Consider the following 23,435-nt stretch of genomic DNA (forward strand, 5'->3'; position numbering starts at 1 on the left):
ATAAGTGTAAATATATTTATATATATAAGTTTGGTTGTCCTCTCTCTTGTTTTCGGGTTTTTCTTAGTTTTTTTCTCCCTCTTCTCCCTGAGGTTTTTTTTGTTGGGGGGGGGGGGGGGGTTTTTTGGTAAGGTTTGGAGACTTGGCAGGGAGCCAGCTTCAAACCATATCAGTTGTCCAGGCCAGGGTGCAGATGTTCTTAAATGGAATGAAGGCCTACCTTGAAAAAGAGACTAAATATGCTGCTGGAATTTAGGGGGAATTGATATGAAATGGGGTAATAGGGTTGGATATGTGTAAACTACTGTGCTAAAGGGTAAGGGATATAATACGGCTACTTCTAAAACCTACATTCACTACATAAATATTTCTAAAACCTATAAAAATTAAAAAATCAAAAACTCCACGGCAACATGAACCTCATACCGTTGGTCTCGGCCCATCAATACAGCCTGTCCAGTTCCCTCTGCAGAGCCTTCCTACCCTTCTTTCTTTCTTAACAGCTGATGCAGGAGGCTCCCATTAACCCAGATGCTGTTGACTGATGCTCAAAAGCATCTTGTCATCCCTGTGATGAGTTCTGCCTGAGGAGCAGCTTGCTCTATTTTTAGGTGAAAGAGAGCTAAAAGGTGATTTTCGGACAGATCTTTATCCTCAAAGATTCACAGTTGTTTCCCTTAAGTGCTCGGATGCTCTGTTCCCCAAATATAGGAACCTATATAGGTGCCAATGTGAAGGCAAGGACTTTTGTGCAGCCGTTCTCTTTTTTGGGAGGTGTGAATCACCCCATGCAGTAATCCTGCATTGCTCACTTGGGCAGCAGAGCAGAGAATTGCACTTTGATCCCTCAGGGATTTTTTGGGGGGGGAAATCTTTCCTTGGCAACAGAGCATTAGTGCCTAGGCTGAGATCCATCACCGTGGTGCTTGTCTGCCCTTTGGTCTGAGACCAAGTTATCTAGTGTAAATAAAAGAAGCACCCCCAGATTCTTCTATCACCAGTTCCTCTGGGGCTGAGAAATCACCCTGCAAAGCCCCAAGTGGTGTTTCCTCTTGGCCCACAGGCAATGTGTGCTGCTGTAGTGGAAATGATGCACTGCCAACACTGGTATGGCCTTTGCTGGAGATTTGCATCCAGTCTGGATAATGGCACTCCAGGAAAGAGATGGAGGAAATAATCCTGGCCCCTCTCTCTATCTTCCATATCCCCATAGTGACCTGGACAAAAAGAAACAGGATGAGATTCACTGGGGACATACATATAACAGCTCTCTAGCAGGAAGATGAGCTGAGCCCAGAGACACATTGAGCTAGGAGCAAGTGAATTTCCACTTTGGGCAGTTTGAAGAAGAAATATTAAAGAACTGGTTGAGTAAATATGTCTTGGGCTGTTTAGGACAAGTTGATACTGCCTTGGGGCAGGAGGGTGATGAGGTGGACCTCCAGGTGTCCTGCTCTGCTTCAGTACAGCCCAAGGAATAGCTGTCGGTAGTTTGAGTTACAAGGGTCTCTAGAGGGGTCTGTAAGCAGTTCGCAGGGGAGATGAGAAGAGCTCCTAACCCCCTGCCTGATCTTTTCCATCACAGGAGCATCCATCTGTCATGCCAGGGGTGAGATGGTGTTGAAGTCCAGCCCAGAGTCACTGGGATCTCTGCTGATGCCTCAGCAGAGCAGAGAAGCTGGGAGGAGGCAGCAGGAGAGGAGACGGTGTCAGCTAAGCAGAAGATTTAGTTTGTCATCCTTCATGAACATGGTTTGCAGGAAGGAAGAAAGAGAAGAAGAAAATAAATATTAAAAATAGATTATAAGAACAAAGCAGAAAGAAATTGAATGGAAGTTTTCATCTCAGATTTACATCAGACACTAGTGACATCTTGAGGTCCAGTTTATAGTGACAAGTTCTGCTGCCGGGGGCAGGATTAATGGCACATGTAGCCTCCTCCTCTCCTGGTAAGACTTCTCCTTCCTGGAGCCACCTGTTCATATACCAGACCCTATTTCTTGTTCTCTGAGCCCAAAGAACAAACTGATTCCTTCAGCTGAAAAAAAAAAAAAGGAGCTGAAGAGAGAACAACTCTACATTTTGTGGCAGAGCACACCTCATGAAGAGCCCTGCTTGCAGGTGAGCGGTGACCATCTGTGAGGACAAGGCTTAATCCTTTCACTGAGATATATTGGTTCTGATTAGGAGGGGGAAATGTCATATAAGTCAAAAAGTTATGTCAGCCACAGGGCAGCCTGGTCATGGGGAAGGGGACCCAGGTAGAGCAGCAGAGCCTCCCCAGGAGCACAGGCAGAAATGCAGACAGGAGCCTTGGAGGGGGCTGCCCAGGCTTCAAAGTTCTCTGTTGCTTTGACAGTTTCTATTTTCTGTGATCATCAGATGTTTTCGTAAGAGAGGGGGGAAAAAAAGCTGGGGGGAAAAAGACCAATATTCTCTCCAAAAGCAGACCTGATGGAAAATTTTCAGCCTGCCCTATTGAATACACCAGGGCTTGCTTTACTTTCTGCCTTGCATGATTACCTCTTTCATTAACATTTGAGACAGGCAGTAGGCAGGGAGAAATCCTGAAAAGCTCTAAAGTTTGCTTCTCCCATCTCTCCCAGTGTTAGGCTGGTTCAGACAAAGCCTGTGCTGGAGGCTGGCTGCAAGGAAAGGTGTTTCGATTACCATAGAAATAGGGACAGTACAATCCGCAAAGGGCTCATCTTCTGCACATTGAATCAACCTAACATTTTCCTCCAAGCCTGAGCAAAACCATGTTTGACCATAGTGTGAGCTGGGATGCTGTGTTAATAGATCAGGTCCTTGCTGCCTGGCATCAACTGGGGAAGGTAACAGTGTGGCCCTCCAGGTTGGATGCATTATTAGACTCGTTAGCAATGGAAACAGGTCATGTGGAGGGGCAGCTGTAAGTGGGTGCTAGAGTTGGGGCATTTGGGAATGATGGTGGGTTAAACTTGGGCATTTGGGAGGTGGGGATGGGGGTGTGAATGGGGCTGATAAGGTTTGGGGAGCAGGGAGCAGTAATGAAGCATGGGCAGCTGGGACCAAGATGCTGGGATTGGGAAGAATAGGGATAAATACAAAGATTCATTACTGACCCCTGTCATGGGGCTGGATTGGACACGGTGGGCAGACATGAAGAGCTTTTTCTCTCTTGGAGAGAGCATTGCTGAGAGCATCATATCTGCAACACTTTCAGATGTAACCCAGATGAGATGGTTGGACAAACCTAATGGTGATGGAAGTACTCGCTACCCAGGAAGCCTGGCACCAAAGTGAAAACATAGCTCCCAGCCCACATATCCTGCCAATCAACCCAATCCTGTATTGACAAAACATTATGTCCATCAATCCAAGACAATTTAAGAAGGATGTTAAGGTATGTGAATGTGTCCAGGAGAGGGCAACAAAGCTGGTGAAAGGGCTGGAAGGCATATCCTATAAGGAGCAGCTGAGGGCTCTGGGTTTGTCTAGTTTGGAGAGAAGGAGGCTGAGAGGGCTACTGCATTGCTCTCTGCAGCTTCCTGAGGAGGGGAAGCGGAGAGGGAGGTGCTGATCTCTTCTCCCTGGTATACAGCAGGATCTGTGGGAATGGTTCAAAACTGCATCAGAGTAGGTTTAGACTTGACATTCGAAAGCATTTATTTGCAGAGAAGGTGGACAGACACTGGAACAGGCTTCCTAGAGAAGTGGTCGATGCTCCATGTCTGTCAGTGTTTAAGAGGCATTTGGGTAACTGTGGCAGGATGGCCTACCCCTATAAGGCTTAGAATCTGATCAGAGAATGCATACAATGCAAGCTATCATGCAAGTTCTACTGCTGGCACCAGAGTGCTGTTTTGGTGTTGAATTATGCTAAAACCAGCCTGGTTCACCAAACTTCAAACACACATCCTGCTTTTTTAAGCAGGATTTGACAGATGAGCTGCTCTCTGGCCTGTAAATCTATGACTACCAGTCCATCACTTTGTAACTATAAAAGCCTAGTCCAACTTTCATATGGCAGATTCTTCCACAGACTTCCTTGAAGTGCGGAGCTTCTCCTGTGAAGCAGGGATACCTCTTCATGGTTACTCCCCAGGGGTTAAGAGAGAGATCTGCCCACTATCTTGTATGGTGAGTTATGTCAATCTCTACTTAATAATTGTTTCTTTTGCTAGCTTTGATACAATTGCTTTAATATAATTGCTTTGATACAGTGCACTATACTACTTTATGCTATATTATACCCTACTTGTAGGTTTTTAGTTTTTACACTGTGTAGTAAATAATTCTGATTAAGATCTTTCATCTGTTCACTTGTCTGTTCATTTGTCATAATAAATAATTCATTTTATATAAATATATTAATTTTGCCATTATTAAAACCTGTGGGACAAAGTGATTTAATCACACCTCTATAATTCCTTAAATTTAAACTGTTGACACAGTCTGAGGCTAAGATAGGATTCAGCCGCACCTAGACCCTTCTCTGAGAAGGAGTTTAGAAAGCAAGGGAGTCCTTCCTGCATCTTGTGACTTCAACAGCAGGGCTTCTTTACTAACTTTGTTTAAGCCTTCTACTCTCTCCTGTGACAGTAACGCCCTGAATAAAATGCTTTAACTTTGGGTCAGCCCTGAAGTAGTCAGGCAGTTGGACTAGACGATCATTGTAGGTCCTTTCCAACTGAACTATTCTAGTATATTCTGTTCTATTCTAAGACATAAATAACAAAAACATGGGTCTGAGCTCCTACCAGAAAACACCCAGCACAGTATGACCTGGCTACTGAGGAGCTCCTCCAACAAACAGTGTTTCGGCCACACAAGTGTTTGTGATCCAGCCCTCCAGCCCCTAGGCTGAGAATGTGAGAGCAGAATTAAGCAACTTTCTGTAAATCTGAGCTCACTCCAGGGTAGTAATCTCTAAAGGTAAATACTCCTCAATCCCTCTCTATATAGCAGCATCTCAGGGTCTTTTACCATTTCACCCCTGGACTCCATGTAATCTAATGCCACAGATTTATATTAAGGCGTTACGTGATTTTCACTTTTATTCATCTCCAATTTTATTTGACCACAAGTCCACAGACAACAGAGATTTCCTTCAAATAACTCTGTCATTTTGGGGAACATTACAATTACTTTAGAACTTATCACAGCCTATTAGTTATTTAAATTATTCCTGCTAGAACCACATTAATTCTTTACCAAGAAATAGACATCAGCTTTTCTCTGTCAGGGCTGTTACATCCTTATTACTTCTCCTGTCTTGGCTGAGATAAGATGTCCAGCTTGCAACTCTGTCTCCATGCCAGATATTTCTTATGCAGCTGGGTGGTCCTTTGTGCTGCCAAGCCAGGTGCGTACATTAACATTTCCAGTAGTGAAACCCAGATTCACCACATCTGGGGTTGTGCTATGCTATTTTTCCTCCTCCTGCATAATCACTTTGGGGTTTTCATTTATTTATTTTTACAATTAATAATATAGTTAACAATATTATTACTTATTAGAGGCCGGATAAGGAATAGGACATCACAAGAACAATCTGAGGTGCTTGCTCACATTCACAGGTCGATGTACCTTGCCACCTCTGCAAACATTTTTCTCCCTTAACTGTATCTAAAAATGGGAGGAAGGATTGAAACTGCATTTTCTGCCTGTAGCACCTCACACATCTGTGGAGCCACGTGAAAACAACACCCATGGGAGAGAAGGTAACTGCCAGTTCCTCTCCTACTGCTGCTTGGGGGTTGCTGCAGGGCTTTTAGGGGACGCTGGGTCATGCAAGGTCGCTTCTCAAAAACCATCCTTTGTACAAAAACTGCTCTTATTTGACCGTGAGTTTCTGTCAGCGCAGCAGCACGGACCGGCCGTGCCCCGCCGTACCCACCCATGACCCCCACAGAGCACCGCCCCCTCCATCCCACTCATAACTCAGCACGCAACTTCTCTTCCGCTCCAGGCGAGATGCGGGCCTGGTCCGTAAGGGCTGATGCAACACCAGGAACCACTCACTCACTCCACAAACGCTGGGGTGGAGAGCGCTGCCCCTTTAAGCGCGCCGGTAGGGGCGGGACGTGGGGTGGGGTGTGGTTTGCCATGTAGCGCGGCGCGGCGCGGCGCGGCGTGCTGAGGTCAGCTGCGAGTGAGCGCCGTCACAAAAGGAAGTGGCGGCGGCGACGGCTGTCAGCGCGGGGAGGGGCGGGGGGCCCGTGGGGGCAGCGCGACGGCGGCGGGGCAGCGGCAGCAGCAGCCTGGGCGGCGGGGGCCGCGCCGCGCCATGGCCCAGCAGCAGATGAGCAGCTCGCAGAAGGCGCTGATGCTGGAGTTGAAGTCGCTGCAAGAGGAGCCGGTGGAGGGCTTCCGCATCACCCTGGTCGATGAGTCCGACCTCTACAATTGGGAGGTGGCGATCTTCGGGCCCCCCAACACCCTCTACGAGGGCGGGTACTTCAAGGTACGACCTTTCCCCGCCCCGCTGGTGGACCGGGCCTCCCGCCGCCGCAGAGGTCCTGGCGTGGGGCCGCCGGGGCCTGCACCATTCCCCTCGCCGCCTGCCGGGTCTCTTTGTCGGGCTCGGAGGGGCCGTAGCGGGGCAGCGGTCCCGCGGCCGCTGTCAGCCCCTCCGCCCCTCGCGGGAGGGGGCCGGGGTTAGGGAGGACAGGGCGGCTCGGCGCCCGTAGGTGGTGCTCTGCGAGCTGCCCTTCCCCGCCCGCTGCCGGTGGCGGGGGGACGGTCTGCAGGGCAGGCTGGCTGGGGCCTGCAGGGCGTCTTCTCTCAGGATGCCCTCTGGGGAGAGGAGGCCGTGTTACAGCTGTCTCTATTCTTTCTCTGTTTTAACCCCAAAAAAAGGCAGGTACTTCATGGCACGGTGCAAATTCTTCCCTTTCACCCCCAAGTTATCCTCTTGGCTCTAGTCTGTGTATATTTATTTCAAGGGGGCTTCCCCCGATAGCTTTATTTGTCATGTAGGAGCATCCTGTGTAGGATGACTAATTCCAGATAAAGGCTGTGTTTTTTTTCGAAAATTCATGGACTTCAGGACTGTTTTTCATTATTTCTTTCCCCCGTTTTCTTTTTCTTCCTCTCTAAACTTCTAGAGGGCAGCCTTCAAATGGCTACAGCAACACATAATTGATGAAGGTAGATAAATGCTTTTAATTTATCTCTGTCTTCCTGTTAGCAAAAAAAAAAATCTTGTGGTTCTCTTGTAAATATAGTAAGCAAGAAGTCTAGCACTGCTGCCCCAGAAAGGGAGAAGACTTAAATTCTCAAAACAATTGGAGGAGGAATTGCATGTTTTTTCTTAAAGGAAGCAATTGAAAAAACATGGTGCCTGCAGAAGATATGTTGCATCAGGCATACTCCTTTGCACTTGATGTCTGCTTGGTCTCTAGCAAAATAATGTCCTTCAGCTTGCTTCTCCCAGGAGTTATTGTTTTAGTAGTGGCTCTTGTGTCTGTCATTTCATGCCCTTTGATTTCTGTCAACCCAAATTTAATTTTCGGATGATTTCTTTGCTTGGCTGACATGCATCTTGGCCTCTGGGTCAAGGTTTAAGAGCTTTTTTAACACAAAACCAAAATAAGCTGTAGTGTGGGGAATAATAGATTTGAGTCGCATTCGGTTTGGCTTCATCATTTAGAAAGAAGGGAAGGCTTTGGCACAAGACTTGCTTTTTCTAATGAGTTGGTTGGCATGCTCATGTAGGTGTGATAGGTGTATTCTTAGACTCGTCTTCATTATTACTTATTCAGGAAGTTGCTCTAGTCTTGGGTTGGTAATTGGGTCATTTTTACATCCAAATGGTTTGGCAGCCTCTTCCTGCCCTTACCTTACTCATCCATTTTTTTTCAAAGAAATCACAATGGATCAAAATATCTTTGGTTGGGGAGCTCTCTGGATTGTATGCTTGTAATTGTTCCTGGAAAGAAGCTGAAGCAGCCTGTGAAATAATCCAGGGATGTGCATTAACAAGTGTTGCCAGTTGCCTTACCTCAGTATTATGAATGTGATATCTCTTTTGGTATTTTATGTCCTTGAACTGTTGTACCTTTTTTCTAAATCCTTCTGACCAATCCCGTGATGCTTATTTTGACTGGGAGATGAAGGTCTCGTGATGCCTTTGTCCCTCCACAGTAGAGGAATTCCCTTCAAGCAGCATGGCTAAAGTATCTCATATGTTGTTTTTGTCTCATCTTTCCTCCATGAGGAGCTGCGCATGGTGGGTTTTGTTTTGGTAGTGTTTGATCTTTGGTTATGCATCTTAACTTCTGAGCCTATGAAAAAGTGATTTTTAGACCACTGTTCTGTCACTAGGGAGGAGTCCTGTGGTCCTGAGAAGTGATGTTGTTGACTTTGTCTGTATTGGGCCTTCAGGCAAACTTTTAGATGTGTTAGACTTGGCTTACTGAATTATTTAGAGATAAGGTTAATATCTAACTTTATTTTGTGGGGTGACTTCTATGATATATTCATAGTATATGCAAGGTGAGCACTAGTTCAGATCAGCATCTGATTAGTTTTTCAGATTTCTTGACTTGATGAAATATCTAGCTTCATCTTGTTCTGTCTTTTTAGTTTCCTAAGGTAGGTAAGCAGGATTAGAAATATGCACTCTTTTTTTCAATTTTGTGGCAATGAGAGTTTGGGAATTTTCTTCCCCTTGAGGTGTGGTTTGAGGGTAGGAACTGGAGGGGAAGTACAAAGCCTTCTAGTTAAGTTAAAGTATAAACATTTTGAGAAAGGCCTGTGTTTAATGGGACCTTAAAGTGTTAGTGATAGTTGATTGGGAATACAAATGCTTGATTTGTGCTCATGGAACACTTGGAGCTGGTAACATCAGCTTTTGGCACCTTCTTTATTCTTGAATAAATATGACCTTTCTCTCTGGATTGTTGAACTAACTGAATAAACTGAAATACGAGAAGTGTTGTCTTTGTACCTTCTTGATAGGAGCTACTGCTGTTAAAAGACTGGTTCAACATTTCAACAGATTCTGGTTTCAGTTGCTAATCCTGTAACCAGTATTTGATAAATTGAAGCAGAAAACCTGTCCCCTTGAATGTTTGTTTAAATGGTAGATTATTGTAGCCGGCACTAAGATATTGATAAAGTTGGGGACTTGTTAAAAATTCAAGCACAGCATCTAAGCATATTTTATAAACTAATATAGCATGCTCGGGTCTACTGCAGTACGTCATAGTTTAGGACCTCCTAGCTAGATGGAAAGGGCAGCAACCACTTTGTGGAGAGCAGCTTGTATCAGTGAGGGATAGGCGCAGTTCTGAACCACAAGCCCCCCTCATGCAATCAGCTAAAAGTGTACATCTGCAGTGAAGGTTGTCACAAATCCAGGTGTTTCTTTATGGCTCTCCTTATCCCTGTCAATCTTTGCCTTATCTAGTGACTTTATGTAGCTATTCATTATGACTGGGAATAATGTTTTGGGCAACTCTTTGCTCAGGTTCCAGATCACCACCCTCAAGGAAGGAGTTATTTCATGCACTGGTTATCTCCCATTCTTGTGCTGGGAGCCAATATTTCAGGGAAGGTGCAAGTGAGAAATTATATAAATAAAAACTTCATTAGATATGTAGTGCTGCCCAGAAGAACAGTTTGACCAAATATGCTGTGTCAAGAAGCATGTTTAATGTAGAGCAAGAGTCAATATTGAAAGCTCCTTGGATTTAGGCTGGGTAGATGAGAATGAATCATAGAATCAACTGGATTGGGAAAGACCTCCAAGATCATCAAGTCCAACCCTTAATGAATACACCTAACATGAAAGGAAACAAGAAAAATGAACTGCACTGTTAGAGTTTGATAGTTATTAAGACAATTTATTTCATAAGGTATTTTTGCTACATGAAGGAGCAAGTCTTGGCACAAGTGGGGAGGAGGAACCCAAGCATTATGCTTAGTTTTTTCAAGTAATTTGGGGGCTAAATACTTGAGGCATTGTTTTCCCTGCTTTTTGTAACTTGTTAACTGTGTGCTGTTTAGAGTTCTGTGTTGTTGGATCTCAGCTTCTTCCAAGGGATTTATTTTGATTTCAAAGCGACTTGCAATATGTGAGAATAATTTATTTTTTTTTCAGAGCAGTGAATTGATATGGAACTTACTTACAGATAACTTATGGCAAGCATGAGCACCATGTTTAAAAGTTTGGTATTGTAGGATGCTTCCTAGAAAGCTTAAAATTAAGCAAATAGAAGTTGTAACTGGTAGAACATGTAACTCCACAAAAATATTTCTTGGTGCCAAGGAAAAAATGTGCGTTACTCTCAGCATAAAAGCTGCCTTCTGCAGGCCTCTGCATTGCAAGGTGCTACAAAGCTTCTCTCTCAGCATACTTAAGCTTCTATTTTTGTTGTCTTTAGGTATCATTGATGCTAATATGCAACCCACTTATCTGTAAGATAGGATCATCTGTTGTTGGCTATCTCCAAAATAAGAGATGTGAAGCTGTCTGTAGGCAAGAAACATCTGATGTTGGTTCACAGATCATAAGCATGCTTTATGATCTCTAACTCTCAGGCCTGGGGAATACCTGATTGATCTTCCCTCTGCTGTTGCATATAGGTTTTTAGATGGTTGTGTCTGTGAGACCCACAGAACCTAGATTGTTTTGGACAGCTGCCTAGCTTCAGAAGGCAACAGGCAAGGTAATGACAGCAGCCAGCTTCCAACCCTTTCCCTAGGACTCCTCTGATACAAGTAAGGATATTGTGTATGCTAAGAAGCACAGATAGTGGTTTGCAGTTCTAATACTTCCTGAGAATATAAGACCAGGTGCAATTAGATCCTGTTGTATGGCAAGAGGAGACCCTGGCTCTGCCATTAGAATAAAAATAGAAAGCTTTCCATTTGGAAAGATTGAGCACTGTCAGTTTGCATAATTCTTCTGTTGTTTGGCTGTATTTCCATGAGTCTGCACAGTGATCCTTGGATAAGGTAAAATAAAAAATTACTTGAATAGCAGTGTGAAGAATTGTGCATCTTGAAATTTCTTGTGAGTCTGTTCAAGAGACAGTAACTAAAAGCATGTAGATAGCTTTAGATCTGGTTCATATTATGGAAATTAATGGAAGCTTTTGACTCTCAGGTGTTAAAGGGTGTTCTTAATATTTTGTTTGCCTGGTAAATCCTTAAGATCTCTGCTATTGCAGTGATATTATGCCAGTGTCTGAGTGTGGGACCATATATAACTTCTCAAAAGCTCAAACATGTTTTTACAGCACTGTTTCTGAAGTCATGTTTACACTGCTTGCTATTTTACATAGTGATATATTCACACTGAATGTTTTCTTTTTAATAACACTTTAGTTCTAATCCATGATGCTCATTTTACATCTAGAGGGTAGGAAATACCAGAAAAAAATGCTTGCAGAACTTTAACTCTGTTTTTGACATGCAGTTTGGCTGTGTAGTTTATGGCTATCATCAGGTATTCATAGTAATGAGTAGTATAGGCTAAATGGTGGAGACTTTATCTTGAAGTGTAACTGAGTTAGTTGGAAATGTAACAGTTACAGATGGACTGCAGTGTGGCTGGACTAAAGGTTATGTAACTCATAATATAGCATGTCCTCTTATAATTTGGACTGCATGTCATCAGATGTGTGCATACACATGCATGTGCACAAAATTAGCTTCCTGTTTCCAGAGTGCTACTTTATTTTTTAAAAATGTTAAAGTTTTATCCAGCATTTTGAGCTAGAAGAATTTCAATTACTAAGCTTTTGTGGTAGTGACTTAATGATAATGTCTTATCTCACCAGATAAATTTAATAGTAATAACTTTGGCACTGTGTACCCTCCCCTGAAGCACTAGTAGCCAAGATGAGCCAAATTGATTGTCTATCTCCACATTTTCTGAAATATTTAAAATGCATAAATATCTGCCCTAAGTGGCCTACAAATATGAGAAAAATGATAAAGCTACCGATTTGGGATGCACATATGATATTTTGGAATCTTGCTTGACTTGAAGAAATGTCACTTTAAGACTTTCTGGATATTTGGGTTTTTTTAATTGAGACTATCACATAGAGAACAAGGGAAATGTCAAGGGGCTGTCTTGAGTGGGTGACACTTTCAGATACTGTAGTATTTGTTAATCCTAGAGAAGGCTGCCTGGCAAGCAGACTGTGTCTTATTCCTTAAGGTTTTGGTACTAAAAGTATGACATGATGCATTTCCATTGGTCTGTTTTGTTCTCTTAAAATGATACAAGTAATTGAGAAATTTGGGTAAAGGGCTTTTGCTTGGGAAAAGAAACTTAAGTTGATAGCAGTAGGGACATATTATCAATAGCTGTGTGACTCTTCCCCAAGTTATGTATCCTAGTTAAAGTATTTAAAGCATATGTTTTAATGTTCATTGTAGCAAAATATTTGGAGGAGTTAAGATGCAAAACCCTTTGCTAGAGTATTGGAACAAGTGTAAAGACCAGTGTTTAGCCACTTGTGCCACTTGGGTCAATTCTTGTGCAATAGACACTTGTCCATTGTGCAAAAATTCTTGGTTTGAAATTAATCCTTAGGCATCTCTACAGCTAGAAACCTTTTACTGTCAGACCTAGGAAAAGGCTGAAATAATATTGTCTTTTGCAGCACCCTCTTTGGCCTTGTCGAAACAAAAGCCATGCCGTAGAGTAGCTTTGACTTACAATGCATTCTGTGAATACGCATTTGGTCTTGCATAAAGTCTGCTTGTATAACCCTCTAATTGAATAGATGATTGTTTCTTCTCCTGTATAATTCTAAGTATTAAATGGCTGTTTCTTGAGGCAATCAGTCATGTTAATTCTCTATAGAGGACCTGTTGTCACTTCTTTTTTTGAAAGACCAGTTGTCGTGGTTTAGGAGTGATATTCCCCAATTTAGTGTTTCCACTGAAACACCCTAGACCATGTGCCGCTTGCTACCTTCCCCTGCGATGGGATGGAGAGGAGAAGTGGAGGCACAAAAAAGGTAAAGATCACAGGTTGAGATACAATGTACTAGAAACAACAATGAAATAAGAAAATGAACAGTAACAATAACAATACTAATAACAGAGTGTACAAGACAGGTAATGGATTGAGACGTGATTGCTCACCATGCGGAACCCAGCACCACCAGACCACACACCCTGGCAAAACCAGAAAAATGCCACCCCCCTCTATCCCCCCTGCACATGGCATGAGGTGGTATTGAATAACTTCAGGGTCCTGGCTGTTCCCCTCCTGGGTGCTGCAAAAATTAACCTTGTCCTGGCTGGAACCAGGATGTTATCTACCCCTTATTCTATACCATTTGTCATATCCAGGTCCTGCACCTTCCAAATATATATATATGTATGTGTATATGTATATATACACACACACAAGCACAGGTATCATTTCCTTAGTCAATGGCCATCCCTCCAAAATGTCTGTCATTTAGTTGATGGCTGTGGGTTCTATCTGTCCTAGATGTCTTCCAGGGCAGGAGGGCTGGTGGGCTTTCAGCTGGTTGCAAGCTGTATCAGGGGCTCACAACTGGTGTATCTGGAGCAGTCCATCCTTATAGTCCATGGTAGTTATGGCACACAGTGGCAGTGTCATTCAGCAACCAATGTTATACAATTCAACATCACTGACTGTTCTCACCCAAAAATCAAACCCCCTTGAGGTACACATCGTGTTTCTCTGTCCCTCTGCATTACCCACCAAGTGCACCCAGGTCCTTGAGCAAAATCAATCCCATGGATGGGTTTGCCTTTGCTTGAGGCAGGAGTAATCCAAACTGTCTTCCCTAACACATTTGTCATATGCACCACAGGGACTTTATCCCCTTCTATGGTAAGTGGAGGTTTTGATTGGGCAGAGCCAGCTCGATTGGTAGAGCCTCTAGTGTTAACTAACCTGGTGGCCTTCACTAAACATAGATCTAAATGTTTGAAGGTCCCACCACCCATTGCTTTCAATGTGGTTTTTAACAGTCCACTGTACCATTCCATTTTCCCAGAGGCTGGTGCATGATAGGGAATATGATACACACACTCAGTCCCATGCTCTCTGGCCCATGTGTCTGGGAGGCTATTTTTGAAATGAGTCCTGTTGTCTGACTTGATTCTTTCTGGGGTGCTGTGTTGCCACAGGACTTGCTTTTCAAGCCCCAGGATGGTGTTCTGGGCAGGGGTGTGAGGCACAGGATATGTCTCCAGCCATCCAGTGGTTGCTTCTATCACTGTAGAGGAGGGTTTTCAGGAGTGTGATGTAATCGATCTGCCAGGCCTCCCCATATTTATATTTCGACCATCGTCCGTCATACCACAGGGGCTTTACCTGCTTGGCCTGCTTGATTGCAGCACATGTTTCACATTCCTGGATAACCTGGGAGATAGTGTCCATGGTGAAGTCCACTCCTTGGTCACCAGCTCATCTGTATGTTGCATCTCTTCCCTGATGACCTGAGGCATCATGGGCCCACCGAGCCTGAAATAATTCGTCCTTATGTTGCCAGTCCAGATCCACCTGAGACACTTTAATCTTGGCAGCCTGATCCACCTGTCCATTGTTGCGATGCTCCTCAGCAGCCTGACTCTTGGGTACGTGTACATCTACATGACGAACTTTTACAGCCAACTTCTCTACCTGGGCAGAGATGTCTTGCCACAATTCAGCAGCTCAGATGGGTTTCCCTCTGTGCAACCAATTGGCCTTCCTCCATCGCTCCAACCACCCCCAGGGAGCATTTGCTAACATCCATGAGTCAGTGTAGAGGTAGAGCACTGGCCATTTCTCTTGTTCAGGGATATCTAAAGCCAACTGGACAGCTTTCAGCTCTGCAACCTGACTTGATCCACCTTGTCCCTCGATAGCTTCTGTGACTTGCCACATAGGACTGCATTTTTTTATGTATCCCTACAATAGGGCAGGAACCATCAGTGAAGAGAGCGTATCACTTTTCATTTTCTGGTAGCTGATTATATGGTGGGGCCTCCTCAGTGTGTCACCTTCTCCTTCTCTGATGATATTCCAAAATTTTCACCTTTTGTGATGGTTTCCAAGTTCCCTGGATGATTGGGGTTTCCTGTTTGAGCTCACTGTGTGATCAGTGATCCACTTACTCCATGTGGCATCAGTGCCATGATGTGTGGAAGGGACTTTCCCAGCCCAGCACTGGCAGTTGGGGTGCCAGGAGGAGCTGTGCTTCGGTGCCAGCCACTTCTGAAGCAGCTCAAACCCCTTCATAAGCTGCCAGTATCTCTTTTTCAGTTGAGGTGTAACAGGCCTTGATCCTTTGTAACCCCGACTCCAGAACCCCAGGGGTCATCCTTGAGTCTCCCCTGGTGATTTGTGCCAGAGGCTCCAGGAAGGACTGTTCTCCCTGGCTGCAGTGTAGAGCACATTTTTCACATCTTGTCCTGTTCTGATTGGCCCAAGGGCTACTGCGTGAACTATCTCCTGTTTAATTTGTTCCAAAGCTTGTTGATGTTCAGGACCCCACTTATAATCGTTCTTCTTCCATGTCACATGGTAGAGAGGGTTGACAATCTGACTGTAATCTGGAATATGCATCCTCCAAAAACCCCTAGTGCCTAGGAAAGCCTGTGTTTCCTTCTTGCTGGTTGGTGGGGACGTGACTGCTATTTTGTTGGCCATGTCCATTGGATCTGATGATGTCCATTTTGCCATTTTATTACTAAAAAATGAATTTCCCTGGCAGGTCCCTTGACCTTACTTTGTTTTATGGCAAAACCGGCCTTCAGGAGGATTATCTTCTCCCCTTTCTCAAAAACTTCCTCTGCTGTATTCCCCCATATGATGATGTCATCAATGTACTGCAGGTGTTCTGGAGCCTCACCCTTTTCCAGTGCAGTCTGGATCAGTCCATGGCAAATAGTGGGGCTGTGTGTCCACACCTGGGGCAGTCGGTTCCACGTGTACTGGACACCCCTCCAGGTGAAAGCAACCTGTGGCCTGCACTCTACTGCTAAAGGAATGGAGAAAAACACATGAACAATGTTGATGGTAGCACCACTTTGCTGCCTTGGACTCCAGTTCGTACTGAAGTTCAGCATGTGCGGCACAGCAGCACTCGGTGGTGTGACTTCATTCAGGCCACGATAGTCTACTGTCAGTCTCCATTCTCTATTGGACTTCTATTCCATCAGCCCTTCTATTCTGTCTGAGGACTTGCCCACTGGAAACTGGAGCAGCATTTATCCTTGAAGAATTTCCTGCAGTGGTTGTTCTTCCTCACAACTCACATACCCGTGCTGCAGGGCAGAGGTCGGTTTTCCATCCCACTTCCTCATGTCCTCTCTGTGATCATGCAGGTAAAACAACAGGTTACCTTGTGGTGTGCACCCTCTGTCAGGGGGGCACTTGCTCCCAATAGCAGAGACTCTGGTCCATACTGACAGGGCATGGGACATTTCTTCCTTAAATTTCTGCAAGTCCTTAGACTGTCTTTCCACAGATGAGACACGGGCCGTAGGGAGGAAGAGATACTTCCTTCATATTGCTGGCGTTGGGCAATGTTATAGGTCTATACTTTTTTAGCTCCTGGTGAATTTTCCACACCAACAGCCTGGCTAGGGTGGGGTAAGCTCAGGCTTTGTTTGCCTGGCTTGGACCTTAATGATTGTCCCATTGAAATGCTAATGACTTTTCTCTGCAAGAAACAGGACTTTTTTGTTTCCCTCTGCCCGAGGCAGGGAGGGGAGGTAGATTTTTACTGTGTAACTTTAGCCGAAGCAGCAGCAGCCAGAAGGTTCTCCTTCTTTCATTGACATCCCCGCCAATGAGTTGGTGTACAATGATGGTGCACTCCATAGGAACTTCCACCACATGGTTTGTGTACGCTGGACTTCATCTGGATTTATAGGGGATTGCTCATTGTTTGGAACCCTATAGATTACCTCCAGCACAGCCAATTCTCTCAGGTACTGGATACTTTGCTCCATGGTGTTCCACTTGTCTCAGTGCACTAAAAGATCGTCCTTGAAAAGATAACTTTCCCTCACACTTGACAGGAGTAGTCTCCAGAGGCTGAGAGTTTCTGTCCTCTTCCCAATCCCCTTGTCAATGCCTGTATTCCTGGACAGGGATGCCAGCTGCTTGGCTTCACTACCCTCTAATTTCCAACTGTGGATCGTGCTATTCCAGCATCAGAGCAGCCAGGTCATCAGGGGTTCACTGGACTGGCTGCTGAAATCTTTTCGCATATCTCACAGCTTACCTAGGGATAAGGATTGGGTGATTATCTCTGGCCCTGCCTCTTCCTCCTGTTGTAAGGGCCTTGCTTCCTCTTCATCCCTGAGTGAACTGATTTTTGCCTTGGATTTCTTCTGTATGCAGGCAACTGCTACTGGCACAGGTTGTTCCTCTGGTTCAGCTGCAGTTTGAGTGGCCACAGTTCCTGTTGCTCTGCTTTCCTCCTCTTCCCCCGAGGGTGCTGTCTAGTATTGAGCAACACTGAACACACATCCCAAAATGACCCTCATTGCTCTTAATGTTATGATGTCATAAGCTGATATCCCACAGTACAGCCGCAGAACAATCCCGATTCCTCTCTCTGCTCTGAAAAAGAGCATTGCCAGGAGCACATAGAGCATGTATGGGAGTATATACAGGGTTAGGTACCCCAACCATGTGAACAGACAAAAAGCAACATTGTGACCAGTGGTTCCATACCTAATACAACAAGTGCTTAGGTTGAATTTGTTACCTCCCTGTGCATGGTGTGAGGTGGTATTTAATAACCCCAGGGTCCTGGCCGTGCCCCTCCTGGTTGCTGCAAAAATAAACCCTGTCCTGCCTGGAACAAGGACACCAGTGAACTTCTAAATGAAGCTACCCATTTTATGTTGCTATATGGTCTGCATTGGAGTATATAAAAATGAAAGTTTTTAGACCAACATATGAAGTGATTTCCATTTCTCAATGTCTACCAGAAACCTGAAGGCTTATGTGCTTTAAAACTTGGCTAATATGCCTTCTTTCTGTGAAATTTAAGTTTACTTTCATTTGTGTGGAAGAAGCTTGGCTGCCTTTGGCCTGAAATATAGCAATAGTGGCACTACTGGGGAAAGCTGGGTAGGTGGGCTAGGCTTTATTTGGGGCTGTGAACATTTAGGCTTTTATGCTTTACTACTGGCTGGATTTTTTTTTGAAAATTTGTTAATACTAAAGTTTGTTTTGACCCCCAGAGGACTATATGCAGACTCATCAGGAGCTGAAGACCAGCTTCAGCAGGGTTATTGTGGAATGTTGTTCTGGAGCTCTATTTTAAATGCTTCGTGATCTTGAACCCATATTATCCATGGCTATTCTTTGTTTGTGTTGCCTTAAGATCTGGAGCCAAAAAATACTCCAGGCTAATTTAGTATAGAGATAAGATAAAGAGAGCAGGTCTTTAATGACTGCCTCCTGGCCCACGGGAGTACAGACAAGATGTGTGCGCGCCAGGCAGTGGTTCTACAATTTTATAGTATTGTCTATCCAATCCCAGAACTATCCGCCCCCCAGTTCCTCCCCGGCACGCCTCTTCAGAATTTGAGTCGGGGGTCCTAACACCCCCTTTTGGCCTCATCTTCCTTTTCTTCACAGCACGTACAGTCTTTTGGAGCTCCTCCAAGGTTCTGGATATGAAGGTTGCTTTGACCACAGTGGTATCTTGTTGTTCAGGCCTAGGGTGCAAATGTTCTTAAACAGAGGTGTTGTCTACAATTCTATCTTGAAAAGGAGTCTAAACACACCTGAAGAATTTAGAAAATTTGATATGAAATGGGGATAAAGGGTTTAGTGAATGTAAACTACTGTTCTAAAGTGAGACATACTATACAGCTACATTAAAATCTACATTTACTCCACAATTACTTCTAAAATCTACAAAAAGCTAAAAATCTAAAAAGTTCAAAGGCATCAGTTGGAAGGAGATCATAGTTGTATTGGCTGTTACTAAGGAGGGATGGCATAAGAAGGCTGCTGATCTTGGACACTTTCTTCAGAATGTTATGGTATAAGTCTGGCTTCTAGTGCTATTAGAGGAAATATTTGTGTTTCACTGATTTGAAGTGGCCCCTTAATGTTCAACTTGAACAAATCATAGTTGATTTTCATCCAAGTTATAGGCTTATCCCATACTTGCTATGTATTTAGTTGTTCGGTTTGGATCACGTCTCCAGTGTGAATGATATGCTTTTGCTTGGGCTCTTCAACCAAGGACCGTATTTTGCCTGCAAACACAATTAAGTAACATGCTGGCAGTCAACAAAAGCTGTGAAAAGCCATACTGCTTAATGGTAATGTCCATGAGACCACAGCTGGGCTGATTGCTGTAGGTACGTGCTGCTTACCTCAGCCAGGGAGCTTCCTGCTTGAAGTTATAGGTGTGTTGCTAAGTAGTGGATCAGGTCAGGTTGGGGTAAGGGTAGTGAGTTGCGACGGCCTAAAATGATGCTCTGACAGCAAGTTGGCAGGCAAGGAACATTTTATTTACAGCAGGCTTAGTTTTATAGTCTTTTTCTTCTGTCCACGTGAAAATATACCATATCTCATTGGTTATGTGTTCTTGTCCACGCGTCCAAGCTCATCCTCTAATAGGCGGTCGGCATCCCTTCGCGTACTGGCAAATCTCAAATCACCACCTGTTATTTACTGCAGTTCTTTCTCCTTTTCTGCTTTCTCACTCTCGATGTTTACATTCTTTTACAACCTCATAGCTGCAACTGCTCAAATTCAAGGCCTAAGCTGTCTACAGCCCAGTCATTTCCCACAGTGAGCAACCATCCCAAAGCATGGCATTGCCTGTTCCCATGCCTCATGGGCATATCTTCAGTGATCTTTGGCAAGTGCACCATACTTGATCTTGCCTGGTGTCCAAGTAGCTGATACCACATACTGTGGCGTCATGTCTGTACAATGGCAGAGGCATGGAGGAAGGCTCTAGTATGTTTGGCCACAAAAGACCTGTCATTGTGATGCTACTAGGCCTCTTCATCCATCTTGGGGTCTCTGGGAATCCAAGCCCATCTTGGGTGTCTCTCTTCCTTCATCTCTCTTCCTGTACTGAACCAACTGTACCCTTGGGGTTGTTATAGTTTTAAAATCTTTCGTGGAATTTTTGTCCCTTGCCAACACAGCTATTTTGGGGATGGTGGGGGACCAGAGCAAAGTGGCTTGCTGGAACTGAGTGTTTTGCTGCCTGCTGGAGCTGAGCTTGGGGCAGTTAGCCAACATTAAAGAGTGGCTGATGGGCCTCCGCATACCAACCCAATTGCTTGGGGGGTGTGTGGGGGAGCATGGGCGAGGAGTTTGGACTTGGGGTGGAAGGGCTTGTGCTAGGCTGCGGCCAGAGCAGACACCGGGCAGGTGGGGATGGGGGAGGAGAGGGAAGTCCCCTTTGGGGGGGAAGTCCCCTTTGGAGTGAAATCTCGAGATGTGTGAGTAGTACTTAAGAATTGTAGCCTGGGATTTTGGCTCTCTCTGTGTGGCTTGGAGAACACTGACGGTGAGGAGGGCTAGCAACTGCCGTTGCCTCCTGCCCCCTGCGTTCCTGCTGCCGACTGCCTGTGCTAGCGGCACCCCCCGGCACCCTCGGAGACTGTCTGCCTCGCATACCCCATCCTCTGCCAGGACGTCAGAGCCAGCATCTTGGTGAGGGAGCTTCCGCTCACCCCCCTCGCTAGTGCCTTGCCTTCTGCCTGCCCGCTGCTGCCGCTGCCTGTTCCCCCACTGCTCCGCTGCTGCTGCTGACCACCCCCAGGCTGAGGGAACCCAGAGCCGTTGCTGAAGACCACGCCCACAGCCATCAGAGCCGGGGGAATTCCCTTTGTGCTGTGTGGTGAGCCCTGTTTGCCGGCAGCTGCGCCGCGGAGCTGCCAGGAAGAGCCCGCGGATGCCCCCTGCTGGTTGCAAGTGAGTCATTGCAGTTTCTGCCTTGCCGGAGCCCACTAGCACCCTCTGCCATCCGTGAGTCACTACAGTCCCTGCCTCCTGAGGTATGCCAGCGCCCCCTGCTGGGTATGGTTATAACTGCGCCGGAAGGGAAAGTAGGACTTAATTGTTTGAAAGCTTCGGTTATGGTGGTGTTGTTTGTTCTGTTTTTGTTCTCTCTATATATTTAGTAAAGAACTGTTATTCCTTTTTCTACATTTTTGCCTGAAAGCCTCTTAATTTCAGTTATAATAACTCGGAGGGAGAGGTCTTTTTATTCCAGGAAGGTTCCCGCCTTCCTTGGTAGACATTTGTCTTTTAAACTAAGACAGAGGTGTGACTGAGGGCTGATGTAAGGTCACCACGTGATCTGATTAGAGCTCCTGATGTCTCAACCTTGTTCCGTTTCATCTCTCCCTCTGCAGTTATCAACTTTGCTGAGCATGTGAGTGACTTTCACCTATTTTCAAGAGAACAGTGAAGTATTTTTGACCTGCTTACTCTTAACCACTACTTCTAAAATGGCTAATTTCTGCTATTAAAACAAAAGTAAGTTTGCTGGTGATGGTAGGGAGAGCCTGTGAGTTATACTTCAACAAATCTAGCAGAGCTCTGGATAGAGTCTAGTGGATAGAAAGAAACTCTTGAAGTGTTGTAAGGCTGCATCAGTTCTATATCCTTAGCTTTTGTATACACCAATTTATTTGTGATATCCTAGCTGTTTTGTTCAGCATTTTGTTCAAATTTAGGGAATTTTCTTCCCTTTTCTTGTTAAGTATAGAGCAGTGATTTCTGTACTCTAGAAAGAAGAATAGATGCAGTATATTTCCTGGAACAAACTTGGTACGAATAGCATTTTTTTGTTCACTTGCTTTTGCATTGTTATAATTTAAACTCTATTTTAAAACTCTTTATTAAAATATATATATATATATGAGGCAGGTGTGTTAGGGAAGAACATGATGGCACTGGGAAGAAGAGTCCCTATGTTTGTAAGGGACTTCTGTTTTGTTAGACTACTTTTATGTGATACATAACTTGTGCAACTGTAGTAATGCAGAAAAACTGAGGATGACAAAATTTAGGCTGAGCCTAAAGCCTACTAATAATGCTTGATTGACATGTTGAATTTGGACCTTAATTTACAGATTATCAACTTGAAATAAGAGTATGATAGGAAATCAGTTTCTTCTTTACAAGAAAGGTTTGTGTCTGTTGCTAGATGCTCATATGGTCAACAAAATATTGTCTTCTGCTAGGTAGCAGTCAACAAGCTTTCTTTGGTACATGTTTAGTTGAGCTTTGTTTGGTAAAGCTGTTGAATATTGCTATGTCGTGTTTATTCTGAACATGAATTGCTACAATCTGATGTTAGACTGGGTGAAAGTGATATACAATTTGGAATTCATCATCTATTAGGCCCTTTGTGTGGGTGAAGCATGGCACTTGTCCAGAATAGTCTGCGGATGCTACACAAACAGGATAAGAAAGCCAGTGCAATGCATTGTTTTAGATCTGTTGGTGACTGTAAGAGGTGCTCATCTGAAGGGCACAGGACTAGGATGGGAGGAGTCATGTAGGCATAGGGGTGGTTTGTACAGCTTTGAATGTAAGGTAGGGCCAAAATGTTCTTTGACAACAGTAAGTGGCAGTATAATTTAGTGAACAGGATAGGGATCAAAAGTCTTTTATCTGTTGTTGCCTAAAAGACCTCGGAGGAAAAAGACTCCAGGCCAATATAGTGTATAAGATAAAGAGAGCAGGTCCTTTGGTCTCGGGCCTGAGGCCCAGGGAATACATACCACGCACACACCCAGACAGGTCCATCCAATCCCAGATCTGTCCACCCTCAGTTCTGCCCCATTCGGCCCCCTGAAATGCCCCTTCGGGAATTGGGTCTGGGGGTGTTTGGGGCCCCTTCTTCCTCATCTTCATCTTCTTCAAAGCACGTACAGTCCTAGGAGTTCCTTCAGAGTTCTGGGCTTGAAGGTCGCTGTGTCTGTGTGATATCTTCTAGTCCAGGCCTTAGGATGTTTTTCTACAGTTCTACCTTGAAAAGAAGACTAAACACACTAACGGGACTTTAGAGGGATTGATATGAAATGGGCTAATAGGATTGGGTATGTGTAAACATTATGCTACAGGGTAAGGGATATAATACAGTGTAGTGGGTTTCTGTGGCTGGGTTTTGGTAGCGGGGGGGGCTACCGGGGTCACTTCTGTTAGAAGCTGCTAGAAGCTTCCCCTGTCCAGTGGAGCCAATGCTCCAGGCTCCAGGAAGGACTTCCTGCCTCTGGCCAAGGCCAAGCCAATCAGGAGTAATAGTAATGCCTCTGTGATAACATATTTAAGAAGAGAAGGTTGTGGCGCAGAAAGAATTCTAGCCAGGGAAGAGCAGAGTGAGAACATGGGAACAACAAAGTAGACACCAAGGTCAGTGCAGAAGGAGGGGGAGGAGGTGCTCCAGGCACCGGAGCTGTGGGCCCTGCAGCCCGTGGTGCAGACCATGGTGGAGCAGTTGTGGCCCCTG

At 44.8% G+C, this 23,435-nt stretch overlaps 1 protein-coding gene across 1 annotated transcript in view; it reads left to right on the forward strand.

Moving 5' to 3' along the window:
• Window positions 1–6,271: 6,271 nt before the first annotated feature.
• The window catches only part of LOC113960654 (ubiquitin-conjugating enzyme E2 R2), a 108,428-nt gene continuing 91,264 nt past the window's right edge, over window positions 6,272–23,435 (forward strand). The window contains exon 1 of the mRNA XM_027670324.1: window positions 6,272–6,448. Within this exon, the coding sequence (XP_027526125.1) occupies window positions 6,272–6,448 (177 nt within the window). The remainder of the gene's footprint in view (window positions 6,449–23,435) is intronic.

Source organism: Neopelma chrysocephalum, unplaced genomic scaffold (genome assembly GCF_003984885.1).
Source record: "Neopelma chrysocephalum unplaced genomic scaffold, ASM398488v2 Primary Assembly neopelma1_96827, whole genome shotgun sequence".
Lineage (NCBI taxonomy): Eukaryota > Metazoa > Chordata > Aves > Passeriformes > Pipridae > Neopelma > Neopelma chrysocephalum.